Genomic DNA, 17,897 nt, shown 5'->3' with positions numbered 1-17,897 from the left:
TTATTTTCACATGATTTTTTTTTTTTTACTAATGATTCTTTTATTTTTAAGTGTTGATTTTTTTGTGATTTATTTTCTTACATGACTCACATGAAATTGATTTTCATGTATTTATTTATTTATTTACACATGAATAATGTATTTTCACAGGTGATTTCATTAATGATTAATTCAATTTACATGCAATTTTCCCCCATGATTCATTTATTTTTAGATAGTGATTGGCATCTGGTTTTATTTAATTATGTGCATTTATTTAAATAAATTATAAATATATAATCACATGTAAATGAATGTGATCGGTAGGGTCATTTAAATATTTTTCTCCCCCAAACGTTGCAGGTGATTACACACAACTCACCAAAAGCACACCAAATAATGTCAGAATTTACCAAATTACACACACACACACACACACACACACACACAGATCTCAGACGAGATTGAAGTTTTTCTTCCTAACTCTGCATTACTGTACTGGTGTTCTGGAGATCTGTTAGCTGATTGGCTTGGCAGGTTGCCTGTGCTGCTGTACGGCATCAATGCCACCTTTCAGAGGCCTAGTGTGTGCGTATGTGGTTCTCTTGTCCACAAAGAAACGTTATTCTTTATCCTGGTGCTGCGTGCCCTCTCCTGACTATGAGCCCTCCCTCCTCTCCTTTCCCATTTCTCCTCTTCACACACACAGACGTGGAAATTCTCAGACGTGCACCCAGTCACGCAACGGAGCAGCACCAGGATGAGAAAAATCTCCTCCCATGTCCCACAAGACTCTGAGGGAGTCTTTGAATCGCCTTCACAAATTACACCTCCATGATGATTTGATAAAATCATAGAGCATGACCTCATCCCTATTTGCTGTAAAAAAAAAAAAAAAAAAAAAAAGGCACCCAGATGCACTGCAAATATATAGGATATATGAGCTTGATTTCCCCAAAGCATCTCAAATTCCTCTTTGCAATGAACCCAACACTGACCAGTGTATAGCAGAAAATCTTAGGTCATTACTGTACTATGTGCATTGTGATACCACTCATGGGATGCATCAATGGGAGTATTATGTGAGAGAACGCTTCACATCCTTGAAATCCCACCATTTTCTACGATTATGTTTCAGTAGCTCTCAAGGCTACAGATTTTCCCGAACTGAAAGTTTTCTCTTTGGCATGAATTTTTAGGTTCCAAGGTTTTAAACTTTGGTTAAAAGCGAAAAGGAAGAAAACAAGGGCAAACGGTGGCTTAGTGGTTAGCACGTTTTCCTCACGCCTCCAGGCTCGGGGGTTGATTCCCACCGTGGCCCTGTGTGTGTGGAGTTTGCATGTTCTCCCCGGGCTGTGGGGGGGTACTCCGGTTTACTCCCCCAGTCCAAAGACATGCATGGTAGGCTGATTGGTATGTCCAAAGTGTCTGTAGTGTATGAATGGGTGTGTGAATGTGTATGCGATTGTGCCCTGAGATGGACTGGCACCCTGACCAGGATGTACACTGCCATGCTCCCTGGGATAGACTCCAGGTTTCCCCGTGACCCTGAAAACTATAAGGTGGTATAGAAGATGGATGGATGGAAGAAGACCATGTTTAAAGATTTCATTGAAGACTCCATTTTAACCTAATCAACTGATGGAAAAACATTACTGTCCATTACAATGGAAAATAACTTCTCACTTTGTTTACCAGCATCATCCACATCAGTCTTTGTCTCATCACCTGAGGTAAAAGTCACTCCTGTTGTTTAAACACGAGCCTCATTGTCATCACTTCACTTCACTGGTCTCAGTTCACGCTAACATTGCTGATGTATCCTCTCACTTCTGTTCTGTTGACTAATTTTCTTTTCTTCTTAATTAGGTCACCCAAACATTTTAAAACCTTGTACAGATTGTGTATGCGCTCTTCTCTGTTTTGATGATGAGGTGACAGTGCAGGAGTATGGTGGACATTTTAACAACTGCCATCTGATTACAAACTGACTGGATTAGACTTGCGTCCATTTTGCTACAGCATGTAAGTATTCAGCAACTTGATCAAAGTGTGTCTCAGATTTCATGCATCTTCATGCAGACTGACAGATTTATTTATTGTTTTATCACTGAAAAACTGGCTGCTTACAGAACATGATCTTTGCAGGCAGATGCTACGTTAAGTTTTGGAAAGTAGGAACATTTCCATGTCATTTTGTTGAAATACTGTAATCTTGTTTTCTTGAAGTACTTGAAGGTGGAAAAATAACATTGTTGGCAGATTTTTACATCCTTGTTTGGCTGTTTGCCAGAAATCAAGCACAATGATGGGGCACTAGTGGCTTGGTGGTTAACGCTCTGGGTTACTGATTAGCAGGTCAGAGGTTCAAGCCCTAGCACTGCCATGCTGCCACTATTGGGCCCCTGAGCGAGGCCCTTAACCCTATCCGATCCAAGGGCACTGCATCATGTCTGACCCCAGCTTCCTGGCATGCTGGGGTATGCGAATAAAAGAATTTCACTGTGCTGGAATATATATGTGATTAATAAAGACTCATTATCATTTTCCCAGAGCGCTATATAAATAAGAAAATCAGACCAGAAGAAAAGTCAGACATTTAAAAAAAGATGGTTTTTGATGCTTTGGTTAAGATGTAACATTTGATACACAGCTAAAACAAAGTTCAGATAAAGGGGTATTTAAAAAAAAAAAAAAAAAAAAAAAAAAAAAAAACAGTTTAAGTATAGAAAAATGACACACCTTCTGACCAATCAGATTGAAGAATTTACGCATTTGCCCGATCGACCTACATGTTACGTATTTGATCATTCTGCAAAAGTGTGAGGTGTGGAATTTCTTGGTGTGTGGGTGTGCGTTTATGAGTTGATTCGGCTGAAGGCTCAGGCGTGTGACTGCACATTTCTGTAGTTTCAGTACAGCTCATTTCACACCACAGCATTCTTTTTGCCTCGTTTTCTACAAATGAAGCGTTGAGTGACAATTAAAAAAATGAAACAGCTTTGTTGTTTTTTTTTTGTTTTTTTTTTTTAAAACATCTTCATTTATTACATTTTTAACATTTTTTTTTTCTTTAAAATAAGTTAAAACAGATGGATGCGGCTGAGGCTCAACGTTCAGTCAAAAAGCAACAACTTTCAGTGAAAGTAAAATATCTGACATCTCCACAATGTTCAATTCCGGAAGTGAGGACGTGATGGACATGTTTTGACCTTGGGTTTTTACAGTATTGCATTTTAGGCCAGTTTCAGGGTACATACAGTTCTCTGCCTAGTCCTAGACCAAACATTTTCAATGATGTATTTTCAACCAAGAATATAACTTAATGCAAACTAAGCTCATGCTGCATCCAGAAAACTTAGCACTTCAAGTAAAAATCTTATGAACTTCGGTTCAACCAGAATTCTAATCAAATCTGGTTGTCATTTCTCTGCTTGTTAATTTGCAGAGATAAAAATAAAATAAACTATATTTCTCTGAGTTGGAGATGAATAAAAATGACAGCAGGTGTTTTCTCTCCTGAATAATTTGATGAACAGAATTACAAAACCTAAAAAAAAATATTTTAGGTTTTAACTGATAGGTTTTTAAGAAAGGGAAGAAAGGGATTATTTCCCAAGCACTACTGTGTTCCAAAATAAAAATAAAAACTATCCTAATTATTGCAACTGTGTGTGTGTGTGTGTGTGTGTGTGTGTGTGTGTGTGTGTGTGTGTGTGTGTGTGTGTGTGTATGTCTGTAATCTGTGTGCATCTTCGGTGACTGAACTCATTTTGTTCTTTGCACAGCAGTAAAAGACACAAAAGGCGCAAATGAAAAACTTTTCTAGAATAAGAACAAAAAGTCAACAAATCAGACACGCAGAATCTAAAAACCGGCCATTCGGAGAACGGAATTAAGGGTCGATGAAGGACACTGCGATGTAGCGTGTGCCGCTGGTGGTGGGAAGTCCTTCATGAAGATGCGTTAGTCTGCCTGGGTGCATGAAGCTCCAGCCTTTCCTTGGAGACTCTATCGAGCAGTTATACCTGTGGAACCTGCAGCCTCCACCCTGGAAGAGAAGAGAAAAAGAAGAGAAAAACATGTGTCGAAAATTCATCTTTGCAAACAAAATAACTTTACTCTTTATTAGAATCTAAGTAAAAGATTGTGATCATATTGACGGACCAGGATGGAAAATAACACCGTAACACATGCGATGTAAAAGTTAATCTTCATAAAGTCCTCCTTCACAACTCCATACACTTGAAATTCCACTGAAATACTAATTACCTCAATCGAATGACCAGCAATTTAAAAAATAATATTGCCCTATTTAGCTCCATTCAGTTGTTATTGCACCTGGTGGTCAAAAATAGGAACTACAACAAGCGCAAAGAGAGGCCCATTGACCCACGCTTGAGGGAGGAGCAACAAACAGGATTGTTAATGACAGAGTTGCCAGGGTTTTTACATCAAATTGTGCTAGTTAAAAATATTCTGCAGCCACCGAGATCTTGTTTTATAACAAATAATCGGAATCTAATAAATTTCCACGAACAAAAGCAAAGTGTAAGTGCAGACCGTGCATCTAGGATGTACAGAACCATTTCTAACCATTGTAAGATATATTGCAGAGATTGGGCGACGGAGCAGGGAGTTATGAATTGGATAACGTCGGTATATCAGAAATCTAACCCACCATAGTGACTGTATTTCCCCATGCAAAGGCTGAGGGGAAAAAAAAGAAAAGAAAAATGTAACTCTTTCCAGCCCAACTTGTTTTAGCCTAATTTCAGGTCTTTTGTGTGGTTTTGAGAGTAGCTGGGCTGAAATATTTGCCGTATCGAATACAGTTAAACACAGGTATGTCTAAAACCTTTCAAAATGAGCTGCTAGACTATGGATGTAAACAATTCGCCAATTGGGCATGATTTTGGAAGCCCAGAGAACTTGATTAAATGTCATTTAAAAAAAAAAAAAAGTACCTCGAAATCTAGGCCTTTATGGTTGAGCGCGATGTTGATGGTGAAGGTGGATGAGTCATGATGAGGCTTCAAATAGGCCTGTCTGTTAGGAGTGTATTTCACTACAAAGTTCATGAGAGCATAGCCCTGTATGAAACACAACACAGACACTGGTTTCAAGGAAAGCATTTCATTCAGAGTCTTGTCAAGTTAAAACACATGCATTCCACAAAGAACAGCTTCTGTTCCAAACATCAATAAAGAATGAGCTCCTTTGTTTGCTTTTTTTTTTTTTTTTTTTTCCCCTTTCAGAATTAACTGTAGGCCACATTCCTTGAGACAAACCGAGCAGAGGGCTTGAAAGGCGAATAGACAAGAGTGCATCTACTGCAGAGATCCACCTTTTAAACCTGTCTCAGGGGTTATAGACATGATTTCACTTAGCATTACTCTCCAGCGTCAGGAAGGATCTAACAGTGCACAGTGCAAACGTGTCTCCACACCTTGGTGTAATATCCAGAGAAGACCTTGAGCGTGACAGGTGAGATGAACTCTCGGATAAAGTGCAGCCACTCCTTTTCATAGCCGATCTGTCTCATGTGGATGTCATCAGTGGGGACGCTCTCGTATCCTCCAGCGATGCGCTTATCCTGTGGAGGTATAAAGATGTTTATTGCAAAATTGGACCGTGCTTATGCGAGGAATGTGCTGGTCATCGGTTATTCTGATATTCAACACACATGATATAGTTATATGAACAAAATATCCCACAGCACTACTGAATTCTTCAATGTGGGGGGTACAAACGTGTTGATTCATTTTCTATAACAGCAGCTCTGACAGTACTGCAGCTTCAAATCACAGGGTTATATTAAACCCCTTGTTGTCTGACGTAAATATACGTCACAGGAACGAACTTGTTTTGTGTAATGTTTGCTCTACAACATTAGCTGTCCATTTTATGACGGGTCACATCATGCCACCCCGTCAATGATTATTTTTCTATAAACGACATGCCTCAAAGTGTTTTATTACTTAAAAAGTTGAAGAAACCTATGCCTTATTTCCAGCATGACTTGCAATAACAAGTGAACAGTGTCCTTTGTCCATTGTTACCCTCTCCAGGAGTGATCGACCAACCAAGATTGAGCAAGAGCAAGACGTATAGTAGTCCACAATGTTATAAAGGAACCCAGGGTAACTTCTAAGAAACCGAAGGCCTCTCTCACATTGGATAACGTTAATGTTCATGAGTCCACCATCAGGAGAACACTGAACAACAGTGGTGTGCATGGCAGGGTTGCAAGGAGATAGCCATTGCTCTCCTAAAATAACATTGCTGCCCATCTGCAGTTTGCTAAAGATCACGTGGACAAGCCAGAAGGCTAAATTGAAAAATATTTTGTGTATCGATGAGACCAAAATAGAAATGTTTAGGTTAAATGAGAAGCGTTATGTTTAGAGAAAGGAAAACACTGCATTCCAGCATAAGAACCTTCTGTGAAAGACGATAGTGGTAGTATCATGGTTTGGGTGCACCTGTTTTGCTGAATCTGGGCCAGGATGAGGACATCTGTCCATAAAATGAATCACAAGAGAACGTGGGTCATGCAGCAAGAATATAACTGGACAATTCTGGACAATAGGCAAAAGGAAGCAATTGCTAGAGAATAAATTCCAGATCCTGTTATTCCACCCTCGGTCATCAGTGCTTGCATTAATATGTCCTGCACATGGTGTTTAAATACACTCCCAGCAGCCTCATAACCTCAAGACTACATCGGAATTACCAGGAAAAAAAATATTTGGATATTTGAGACTCTCTTTTTGATCATTTGTCGGTCTATTTCCAAACAGAGTTTGGCTGACCTCGTGTTTTCCACCTGACCAAGTGCCCAAGTTCTCCATCTCTTCCACCAGCTCATCACAGCCTCGCTCAGACATCACAGGGAACCAGAACACATCTGGACATGGCTACACACACACACACACACACACACACACACACACACACACACACACATACATAAACATTACATACAGATACATACTGAGGTTTGGAAGTTCAGTCAACTTGCTACATATATAGGATGTATTCAATTTCACTTTTAGAGTAATGTCTCTACCTGTTCCAAACGGTTCTCTGTGAAGATCTGGGTGTAGTTGGGATGGATATACTTCTCCCTCCAGTCCTAAGGGGGGAAAAACAGATTAGTGCCATAGTTTGTTTTGTCAAAGGTCCTTAAAGAGAAACATAATATAGCTGTCATACTGACTAAACTCACAAGTTACTGTATCAATAATAAAAAGGGCTCCAGCTGTGCATATTACATTCCAGAACCATCTGTACTCACAAGCTCATTCTTAACCAATGATGCAAAGAGATGCAAAGATTTACAGAAGTTTATCTTCTAGTCAGTTTTCAGACATCTTTCCATATAAACAGTTTAGGAAGAAGAGAAACATCTGGATACTTACCACTGGGTTCTCAAATATTTGCCATAAATCATTGTTCAAGTGGGACGTGTTGTAGTTGGCCGTAGAAATAAGCCTTCCAAACTCATGACGGTTTGTAATGTACATGAAAACTCCCTGTAGCATACAAAGATCTCATGTTACATTTCAGCTGAAAACAAGATGGCCGACATTACACAAGTGATCAAGTGTAGTTGAGTCCCTAATGTTGCGTGTCGGGTCCCTAAAGATTCAGTGAGAATTCAATTACGAATATCTGTTGATCTGTGTGTTTTTTTTTCTTTGTTTTTTTTTTAAATGGTAGAAAAGAGCAGCAAGGGAGGTAAGGTAAGGATGAAGGAAGGGAATGGACAACTCCAGCAATAGTGATTCTCTTCCACTAAGGGTGCTTTCACATTAGTCCATTTGAGTTGAACCCTGGTGTGATTTCCACATTGGTGACACAGCAATCGCACTCAGAAAAGAAAAAAAAAAAAAAAAAAAAAAAAACATTCTTAAAATGACTATGCAAAGGTGGACTCGGTCCTCCTCCAATTGAACTCAAGTGCGGTGAGAATGTGAGTGTGAGTCGATTGCAGGAAGGAGCGGCTAAACTGACCTGCGAGACACAAACTGTGAGAAAGGACAGACCTGTAGCGTTACAAAAGTGTGATGCATTTCTGAATATTTGGTCCGACAAACAAAAAGAGAAAATATACGTTGGAGGATACATGAAATGTTTAAAACTACTCATGTACATTGAGCGCCAGCTCTGTGTTCTCCATTCTTGGGTGATTTTTGTGATTTTTGCATGCACCTGGGAAAGATTTGTTCACTTTTTTCCATCGCCGCATTTCTGACCAATGAACGAGAGTTTTGCGAGTACTTTTTTTTCAGCCATACACAACCCTCAGCCAGTCTTCTTCTTTGTTTTCTTTTTGCTTCTTTAATTATATGAAATGTGAAATCAAACCAAGCGAACCAAAAGTATCAACTCTGATTCAGACTTTGCAAATGGACTAATAAATATGAAAGCACCCTAAGAAGAAGGGGGTGAGGGGATCTTACTCTTAGGTACAGTATGTGAGTCTCCAAGACACTCTCAGTCTAGGCTTCACCTGCTCCGGTTCAAAATGAATCACTTAAACTATGCAATACGTCAATAAAACCATCACTAGCATTGGATTACAGTGTTGGAGCAGGTGTTAATGCCTAGACCGAGATAGGTCAAGGAGTTTTTTTTAGAGTTACGGTATAAGCTTTATGTTATTGAGGGTCTAAGGAATTTGGGGTGGGGGAGGGGGAACAGGTTGCTGCAGGGAATTCCTGGAAGCAGGTGACCATTCCTGCTTCCTGATCTTCACTCTCCTCACGCTAAGGATGGGGAAAATTGAAAGGACTACGACTAAAGGTCATCTAAAACCCAGGTGCTTTCTCTTCAGGTTGATTAAAACTAACAGATGTAACTTGTCATCTTTCTGCCAAAGGATTTGGCAGAGATTGTTCAGACTGCTTTCCAAGTGATCTCAGTGTTAAATAAACCAGTTGGTGTGACTGCAGTGCTTCGACTACTAGAACAAACAGTATAATCTAATAAAACTAGAACATACTATAATCTAAATCATATATAATATCATCCAATGCTATGAAATTGGGTATCAGAAAATAGGATTTTAAGTCATATATGTATTGTGATCTGGGAAAACCCAACAGATGTCGTTTTGGGTGAATTCTGGCAAACAGGCAAATTGATGGGCAAAATATAGGATTATTCAACCTACCGTATTTATTGACAACTTATTATTACATTTTAAATAGTCTTTTTCTATTGGTTGATAATTTTGTTATTGAGAATTTTAATTATTCTAGAAAGAAGCAAAGTTATCTGCCAATGGAATAAGACAATTTAAAGTCTGATGCTGAATAAATGTAAATGTAAACGTAGACTTCCCTAGGCTTTCTGAAAAAAATTACGTCAGGTAAACACACAGCCAGTTTAACAAACCCATCTATAAAAAAAGTAATGATAATTATTTGTTAGCTTGCTGCCTAAGCTTGCTTAAAATCTTTGATAAAGTGAGACGTCGTTCATTATTTTGTATTGTATACAGTAATGTGGGGGAAATGTTATGGTTTGGGGTTGCTTCGCTGCATCAGGGGCTGGACAGCTTGCATTCACTGATTCAACTATGAATTCTGTATCATAGAGTGCTTGAAGATAATGTGAGGCCATCTGTCCAAAAGTTGAGGTTGAACCGAAAGTGGACTTTTCAACAGGACAACGATCCTAAGCACACGAGTAAATCCACCAAGGAACGGCTCAAAAAGAAGAAATAGAGGGTTATGGAATGGCCTACTCAGAGCCCGGATTTGAATCCCATTGAAATGTTGTGAGGGGATTTAAAACGGGCAGAACATGCAAGAAAACCATCAAACATCTTGCAACTGAAAGAATATTGCATGGACGAGCGGTCAAAAATTCCAACAAGCCGATGTGAGAGACTGGTGGACAATTCTGCAAAAACGCCTAAAGGAAGTATTTCTTCATACGGGGACAATACTAGCTTCTGAGGCCATTTGTGTACTTACGTTTTCTACAGAAAAAATATTCCATGGATTGAGATTTCTGTTGAATAAATGATTGAAAAAGCTATTTATTCTTGAGGTTTTGTTCAAACCACTCAAATAGGCACGGTTTCAAAGATGATCAAATGTTTGCTTGTCCAAATATGTCAAAAAAAGCCAACAATTTCCATGGGGTGTACTTATTTTTTCACATGAATGTATAGTACATGCTAGATTGACAGATATTATATATATATATATATATATATATATATATATATATATATATATATATATATATATATATATATATATATAGGGTTTTCCCAGGCCACACATACACTATAAGGGTAACATACTGCTGCTGTATTCTCTGTATTCAGTATTCAGACATTAGAACCACTGGAAAAGAGATACTTATGTTTCTAACAGTAAAGAACATGTTTGTGTTGATGTGGGTATAATGCAGAGTAATCAAAAAGTATAATAAAACCTTTGGGGATCTGAGCATATGGAATGATTCCGGAGAAGGAGAGTCTTTTTCTCTGTGTATTGTCTAGAATGAAGGAAAAGCACCATGTAAAATCTGTAACGTTCATTCTGAACACAACAGAGTTACACAGAAAGCACATGATGGAGACATCATAGACTCGAGCACCCTTTCAGCAGAGAGGAGGTTCCTGCACACGATAAAGCCACACTGCCTGTAAACCACAGAACCTGCGTTTATCTCACATGCTGGGAGAATTAAAGTCAAATCTATAAAACTTCACACTCTGCCAAGCTGAGAGTGATGGGTTTCATGTTCATGCTGATTGAGGGAGACTGGAACGTGGTTCCAAAATCAGTTCTGGAGGATCTCGAGTTTTCTGCTGTTCGAGCTACCAACACACACAAGTCAATCATCAACACAGATCTAATCATTTCATTGTATGGTTAAGGGTTCTTAATTATTTGAGTTAAGTAGTTCTACTTTATTTTGTTTTACTCTGTTACTAGGTTCTTTTGAGGGTTCTCTGAAAGGAGCGAACTAAAAGCCCTTAATGGTGCTATATTTTAATCCATTTTCAAACCTCTGTGTAGTCATATGTTAACCATTTAAGAAGGCTAGTACCATTAACCATCCAAAGAACCCCCAAGGAACCAGTTGTTTCTCAGGGGGGTTTCTCACTTGTCCGAATTCTTTGGACGGTTATGGGGTCTTAGATTCCTAAAGTGGTTCATCTCTGATAAGAAATCAGTCTGTTATTAGGTTCTACATAGAAATTTGGAGGATGCTCCAAATGGGACAACCCAAATAACTTTTTTTTAAACCCCATTTCTCTACCTAGTTATTAATTAAGTATATTTTTGGAAAATAGTTTCTTCAGGGGTTCTTTGGATGGTCAGTAGTTCTAGCTTTCTAACAATGGTTCTCCATGGATCCTTTTTTTAGAGGAAATCTGGCCACAGGGACAAACCAAAGAATTCTTTAGGGTACTAGATAGAACTGTTTTTCTAAGTGTATTTTTGAGATGTTGTATGTGCACTGTCAAACTAAATGCTAAATGCAGCAGTTTAAATGCCTCACCCCTCTGGGGAACCGTTCAAAATTCATTTAGAATCCGAGAACTGAGGATTTTTCTTTATAACTAAGTAGAAGTAGAACTCCTGAACATTCTTAAATTAAATTGTTCCCCATGGGTTTCTTTGGATTGTTTATGGTTTCTTAGCTTCCTCAGTGCGTTTTATATAGAACCATGAAGGGTTCCTAAAATTCCTTAGGGGTACCAGAATTAAGCTTTTTCACTAAGTGTGTAGTAATTCTTACTGTAGGTATATTCTTGCAGTTATTCTTCTGTGAGTCTTTGGATGATTCATGGTTCTAGCCTTCCAAAATGATTCTACATGGAACCTTTTTGATGGACAAATCTTCTGTTGTACAGTTATACTTGTGACATATAAGGGCTCACTGAATTATTATTTACAGTGCTATATGGAACCCATTTAAAGAGTAACTGATTGTATGTATTTTCTAAATATACAGTATAGAAAAAAAAAGTTAAATGTAGAAACTTAATTTTATTTGGTTTGGTCCCATGGGGAACCAAGGTTCATTTTTGCTCTCCAGAAGAGTTTTGAGTAGAACTTATTTACACGTCCTTTGGGAGATTCTTTGGATAGTTTAATCAAAGGGGGTTTTATTCAGAGGCTTACCTGAACTTGAACTTTTAGGGTACTAGATAGATTATAGGAAAGGAAGAACCCTTAACTCCCCAATAAAATCCATCTGGAACCCAAAGAATGTGTATGGTTTGTATTGCCAAGTCAAGTTTCTGGTTCCCCTTCATATTTGGTGAAAAAATTCTTGTTTGGGTTAAGAGTTGAATAAAAAAAAAACTAGCTTGCAATCCTTCAGAACTGAAATTGTTAATGGATTAATGCATCAGGAGGGAGAAGTGAGGAGGGCTAAGAATGCCAGCTGGACATTCCCATTCTCAGTGGTTAAAGGTCACAGGTAATGCATGGAGGAGGGGAGGATGATGTGGCACAAACAAAAAGGAAGAAACCTCGAATGCACCACAGTAGGTAACGTAAACACACAAAGGTCATGCCTTGGACACAAACAGCATACTGATACACTAAGCTTACTTGCCAGTTATGTCTTTGCTACAGGAGTGCAGCAGATGTTTGAAGGCATTAAGAAACATCACATCTGTAAACTAACACTATCTGAATTGTGGAGGCTTTAGGCTTTATTTATCAAGCTGGAAATAAACAAATCTACTCATAAATAATGTTGATCTTTTCAGCTCTATGTCAGATTGATCAATTATGGAATTTTATGGCGTCACTAAACGTAAAACAGCTCTGACTCCAATGCTAATGAACCTTTAGCACGAGTACAGTTGAACTTTGGTAAATCTGGCAAGAATTTTTAGTTCCGTTTGGAAACATCTCAACACAACTTTAGTAAAAGATTGATAAATGAGGCCCAGTGACATTAAGAAGAATTACACACTGCCTCCAAAAATTTAATCTGATAATGTATTAACAATAATCCATTGTGATCCATGCTTTGTAAGAATTTTGTTTAAAATACTCCTAGCTAAGTCTAATCCTTGTAATGCAAGCTCTTGTGCCATCGTTCTCACCAACTCCCTGGCGTTTCTACACAAAACCATGTCAGGATCGAGCTTCGCCAGGACGAAAACGTTCCTCTCCTTCAGCTCGTTCCTTAACGTCTCGCCTTTGATGAGGTAAACATGGGCCATGTATGGAATGTTCCACACGCCACTGTTACAAAGACAGAGATGGAGATTTCAATACCACTATAAATCACGTTGTTTGATTACAGGCTGGCTATTCATTTTAAACTTCTCAACTTGTTATTTGTGTTCTATGGACAGAGTCCATGGTTTTGTGTTGGTAGCAAAAAAAAACAAACACATGTTATCCATTTCACCCATTCAGTCTGCGGTGAGATCGCGTGACATAATCAACAATTATCGTCTTCCCAAACCCGCTCGTATAAAACTGTGCGTGAGCTACTTGCCAAATTTACTCAGGCGCTGTGATTCGGAATCGAATCTAGCAGAAAATATGTCACTGCTTATTTACGTTCTAATCAGAGAAAGCGAGACCACGGTAATCTGGTATAAATTCTATAATATAGGTTCTGTTATGTCTTTCCAAGAACTCTTGGAGTTCACTCACACTCGCTTTCCCTGCACGATGTCGATGTAGTCCTCAGAGCGGGCGTAATAGCCGTCCAAGCTCAGAGCTCCCCAGAAGTTGGACCACAGTTTGCTGTGACGGGTGACAAGAGGTCCGATCATTTTTCTGAAGGAAGAGAAGAAGACAGAGGCAGCCAAAGGGCACGTGTCAGTCAGAGTAAAAATCATTACCATTTAAATGAAAGCTTGGTAATGATCTGACCTTAAAACTCTCTGAAATATAGGACCAGACAAGGTGTAAATAAGGATCACCCATAAAAGTGTTACTATGGCTACCAGGGGTTGCAAAGAGACATCGACTAGTACATGTGCTAGTGAATAAAACAGTGAGATGGTGAGAATACAGACAGCAGCTAAGTGTACTTTGTTAGTCTGAAAATATTTCACACAAAATGACGCCAATACTACCATTAACTGCACACTGTTTTTAAAATATCTATATATTTTTTTTACATTTCTGTTTTAATGTCCACCTTGTATGAACTGTAAAGGTGTACGAAAGATTATTTTTTAATCCCAATCCCAGCTGCTGGAATTTCAACCAATCCAGACTCCTTTTCAGACACTACTGTGACCAGTACTAGGTTTTTATGAGCCTGGAACAATCCTCCAGATGCTGCTCTAGACATCGCATCCTCCATTCAAGCAAAGCTCACTGAGCTATAAGGAGGATTTTGTTGACTGACACGAGCTTCCATGCTGTCCGTTACAGAATCAGAAATTTCACCTGCGGTCATCCACGTGAGTCTATCTTAAGAATTGGTACATCCTTAAATAGCGCAATATGATACACCGATGAATTACTATGCACATTTATTACACTGGTTTATTTTTTCATTTTTCTATTCAAAAACAAAATAAAACATTGAAGCTGGAAATGTAAAATGTACAGTGTGTATATGTCAGTTTGAGTTCAGCATTACATTTCCATTTACATTTATTCCCTTAGCGGACGCTTTTATCCAAAGCGACTTACAAATGAGAGAAATACGTGCAAAGTGATGTATCAAGCAGAGAACAATACAAGTAGTGCTACTGTACAAGATCCATTAATTGAGTTCCAGAAGAAGCAAAGTGCACAGAGTAGAGGTGTAAGTGCAATTTTTTATTTATTTATTTATTTATTGATTTATTAATTGTTATTATTATTATTATTATTATTGTGAGTTGGTTTGAGATTGAGATTGGGAGTGCATTCCACCACTGAGGAACAGTTAGCGTGAAGGTTCTGGAAAGGGACCTTGCGCCACGCTGAGTTGGAACTGCTAAACGTCGGTCGCTAATCGATCGCAGATTGCGAGAGGGAACGTAGGCCTTCAGGAGAGAGTTGAGGTAGGTCTTGTACGTGAGCATCAAGGCCTTGAACTTGATGCGGGGGGTGACAGGAAGCCAGTGGAGGGAGATGAAGAGGGGTGTGACATGGGTTCTCTTGGGCTGGTTGAAGATGAGGCATGCTGCAGTATTCTGAATCATCTGAAGGGGTTTGATGGAGCTGGCTGGGAGGCCTGAAAGCAGTGAGTTGCAGTAGTCCAGTTTAGAGATAACAAGAGCCTGGATTATCTGTGTAGCCTTTTCGGTGAGGTAGGGTCGGACTTGCTTGATGTTGTAAAGGATGAACCTACAGGACCTTGCAGTTGCTGAGATATGGTCTGTAAAGGTCTAGCCGTCATCAAGAATCACCCCAAGGTTCCTGGCCATCCTGGTTGGCATGAGTGTGAGTGAGCCGAGCTGTACAGTGAGGTTGTGGTTGATTGAGGGACAGGCTGGGATGACGAGAAGCTCAGATTTTGCCAGGTTAAGCTTAAGATGGTTTTCCTTCATACAGACCGAGATGTCCGAAAGGCAATCAGAGATGCGTGCAGAGACAGATGGAGCGTCAGGCTGGAAGGATAAATGGAGCAGGGTGTCATCAGCATAGCAATGATATGAGAAGCCATGAGACTCAATCACCTGCCCTAGAGATGTAGTGTAGATAGAAAAGAGGAGTGGACCCAGAACTGACCCCTGTGGAACGCCAGTTGTGAGTTGCTGAGTTTCAGAAATACCTCCCCTCCATGATACCTTGAAGGATCTGTCAGAGAGATAGGATTCCACCCAGCGCAGAACCGTTCCAGTGATGCCCAGGCTGGAGAGAGTTGACAGGAGGATCTGATGGTTCACAGTGTCGAAAGCAGCAGAGAGGTCAAGTAGGATGAGGACAGATGATCTAGAGGTTGCTCTTGCTCTTGAGCAATTGCGCTATGTCCAGAATCGGTTTTTGTTTTAACAATGGAAAAGAAGACTTTTGAATTACAGATTGACTATAAAAAATTAAGTGTGGAACCTTTAATGGCATCAACTTTTATCCAATATTAGTCATCTTGCCATGTGTCATTTCAAATGTCAGGTATTGAATAGCTAGAGCAAAAACATTTTTTTGAAAAACGAACATTTCCGTATAAGATTAATCACAATTTAAATTAAGGATTGATATTTTAAAATTCTGTGACCCAACACTCAACATTTCATCTCCTGCAACAGCTCGACATGTTCACATGATGAATGTTGCTGTCATGAGGACAACATGTCATTGGAGAAAAATACACTACATCAAATTATAGTGCATCTTCCAAGCAAGAGAAAAGGTTCCTAAAAGGTACCATTTTCAAATTCGCCCCATAATTCAGAAGGAATTTCCCAGCGCTTCTGTAAATATCTGAGTTTTGGTTACTAAATACTAACTAAATACTAAGTTAAGCTAAATACTGAACCATGGTCAGGAAGCTATCCTCAGGACAGTGGGTTGAGGAACATTTGTATTCTGCATAATGTACCGTGACAGTTTAGACCTCAGAGAGTGTATTTCCGTAGTGTCTCTATAGCATGTAGAGAAAACTGGACGCAGGACGGGTGTACTTATTTTTTAAGAAGCAAGCATTTTGGAAGGCAGAAACATTCCTGTGGATTAGCAGCTGAGCGATAAGAAGACGACCTCAGGAAATCAGGAGAAATACCTGTTTTGTTCTATGAGTAGCTTCAGTGTCTGTCGGTTTGTGAGCATGACATCAGCATCGATGCTGAAATAGTAGTCACACTCAGGATCTCTTCGACACAAGTCCCTGCTCAGAAACACAAAAAGGCTGTTAGTTTTTATCTTCCTCATTTCTGATTCTTGGCCATCATTTGTACAAACCTAACAGATCTTCATCTCATATATATTCTCAAACAAACACACTCTAGGCCTGGGCAAAACTTTGCTAGATAAAGTTTTATGGATGTCCTGCTATGGCCACTTATGTTACAGAAGCATTTATGGGTAGCAGGGGTTAAACATACTCCATATGGCTTCACAACCAACATGGTATACGTATAAAGCCAGGTGTGCAAGTGTGTGTGTTATACCATATGTAAAACTGTGTGCTTACACACCAAACATAAGAGCAGGTATCCAGAAACCAGGGCTTAGAGTTGCTTCATGCTTGAACAAAAAACATTAGAAGCCATCAGGTATATAGTCAGAGGAGGGAAAAGCACCCAGAATCTTTACTTAAGTACAAGTGCAACTGCATATCTAAATAATTCCTCTGGTACAAGCTGAGGTACAGCATCAAATTCTTTACTTACGTTAAGTCGAAAAAGTACAATCTCTTAAATTTAGCTGAAGTGTGAAAAAGACAAGAAAGATTATTAACATCTAGTTACTGATTGTAAATTAGCGCCTCTTTCACCAAAGAACCAATGTGGGAAAACATTAGCTAAGACTACCATGCTAATAACTCTGATGATACACTTTGTATTTATCAAGGAAGTTGGTAGAGTGACCGCTAGCTATTAGCATTCGGTTAGTTTGTAAAATCATGGTTATTAGTTAAGACAGCTTTATTCCAAATTCATTATGTAAGGTAGCATGACAATGTCTCTGATGGTCCAAATGAGCTGGATGCTAATAGCTAGTGTCACAATATAAACTGCCTTGATAAGTGTGAAGTGCCATGATAATTAGCATTCAGCTAGTTTGTGTCAGTTATTAGCCAAGTCCAGCAACACCTTTATTCCTTATTTGCATTAATCAAGGCATGTTGTAGACTATTCTGACAACTAGCTATTAGCATTCAGCGAGTTTCTATCAGCAGAGTTATTAGCTAAGTTTTACAACAGCTTAATTCCTCAAAGGTTAGGTTAGCTAGCATGATACTAACTGCATAAATCCATACAGACTAACTGAACTTGCTGGCACAATACAAACTGCAAAGATATT

The 17,897-nt window shown here is 39.1% G+C and overlaps 1 protein-coding gene across 2 annotated transcripts in view; it reads right to left on the bottom strand.

Moving 5' to 3' along the window:
• Positions 1 to 2,573: 2,573 nt before the first annotated feature.
• The window catches only part of plod2 (procollagen-lysine, 2-oxoglutarate 5-dioxygenase 2), a 49,811-nt gene continuing 34,487 nt past the window's right edge, over positions 2,574 to 17,897 (bottom strand). The window contains exons 11-20 of one of the 2 annotated variants that reach the window (XM_017481218.3): positions 16,654 to 16,758; positions 13,641 to 13,766; positions 13,079 to 13,220; positions 10,438 to 10,500; positions 7,404 to 7,517; positions 7,052 to 7,117; positions 6,795 to 6,899; positions 5,429 to 5,575; positions 4,947 to 5,072; positions 2,574 to 4,030 (exon numbers count right to left, since the gene is read on the bottom strand). In XM_017481218.3, coding sequence (XP_017336707.1) covers positions 3,875 to 4,030; positions 4,947 to 5,072; positions 5,429 to 5,575; positions 6,795 to 6,899; positions 7,052 to 7,117; positions 7,404 to 7,517; positions 10,438 to 10,500; positions 13,079 to 13,220; positions 13,641 to 13,766; positions 16,654 to 16,758 — 1,150 coding nt within the window. In that variant the 3' untranslated portion in view covers positions 2,574 to 3,874. The remainder of the gene's footprint in view (positions 4,031 to 4,946; positions 5,073 to 5,428; positions 5,576 to 6,794; positions 6,900 to 7,051; positions 7,118 to 7,403; positions 7,518 to 10,437; positions 10,501 to 13,078; positions 13,221 to 13,640; positions 13,767 to 16,653; positions 16,759 to 17,897) is intronic. The other variant, XM_017481227.3, reaches the window with a different exon arrangement.

Source organism: Ictalurus punctatus, chromosome 1, assembly GCF_001660625.3.
Source record: "Ictalurus punctatus breed USDA103 chromosome 1, Coco_2.0, whole genome shotgun sequence".
Lineage (NCBI taxonomy): Eukaryota > Metazoa > Chordata > Actinopteri > Siluriformes > Ictaluridae > Ictalurus > Ictalurus punctatus.
Note: the sequence above shows the minus strand (reverse complement) of the source record. Positions and strands in the feature narration are given on the sequence as shown.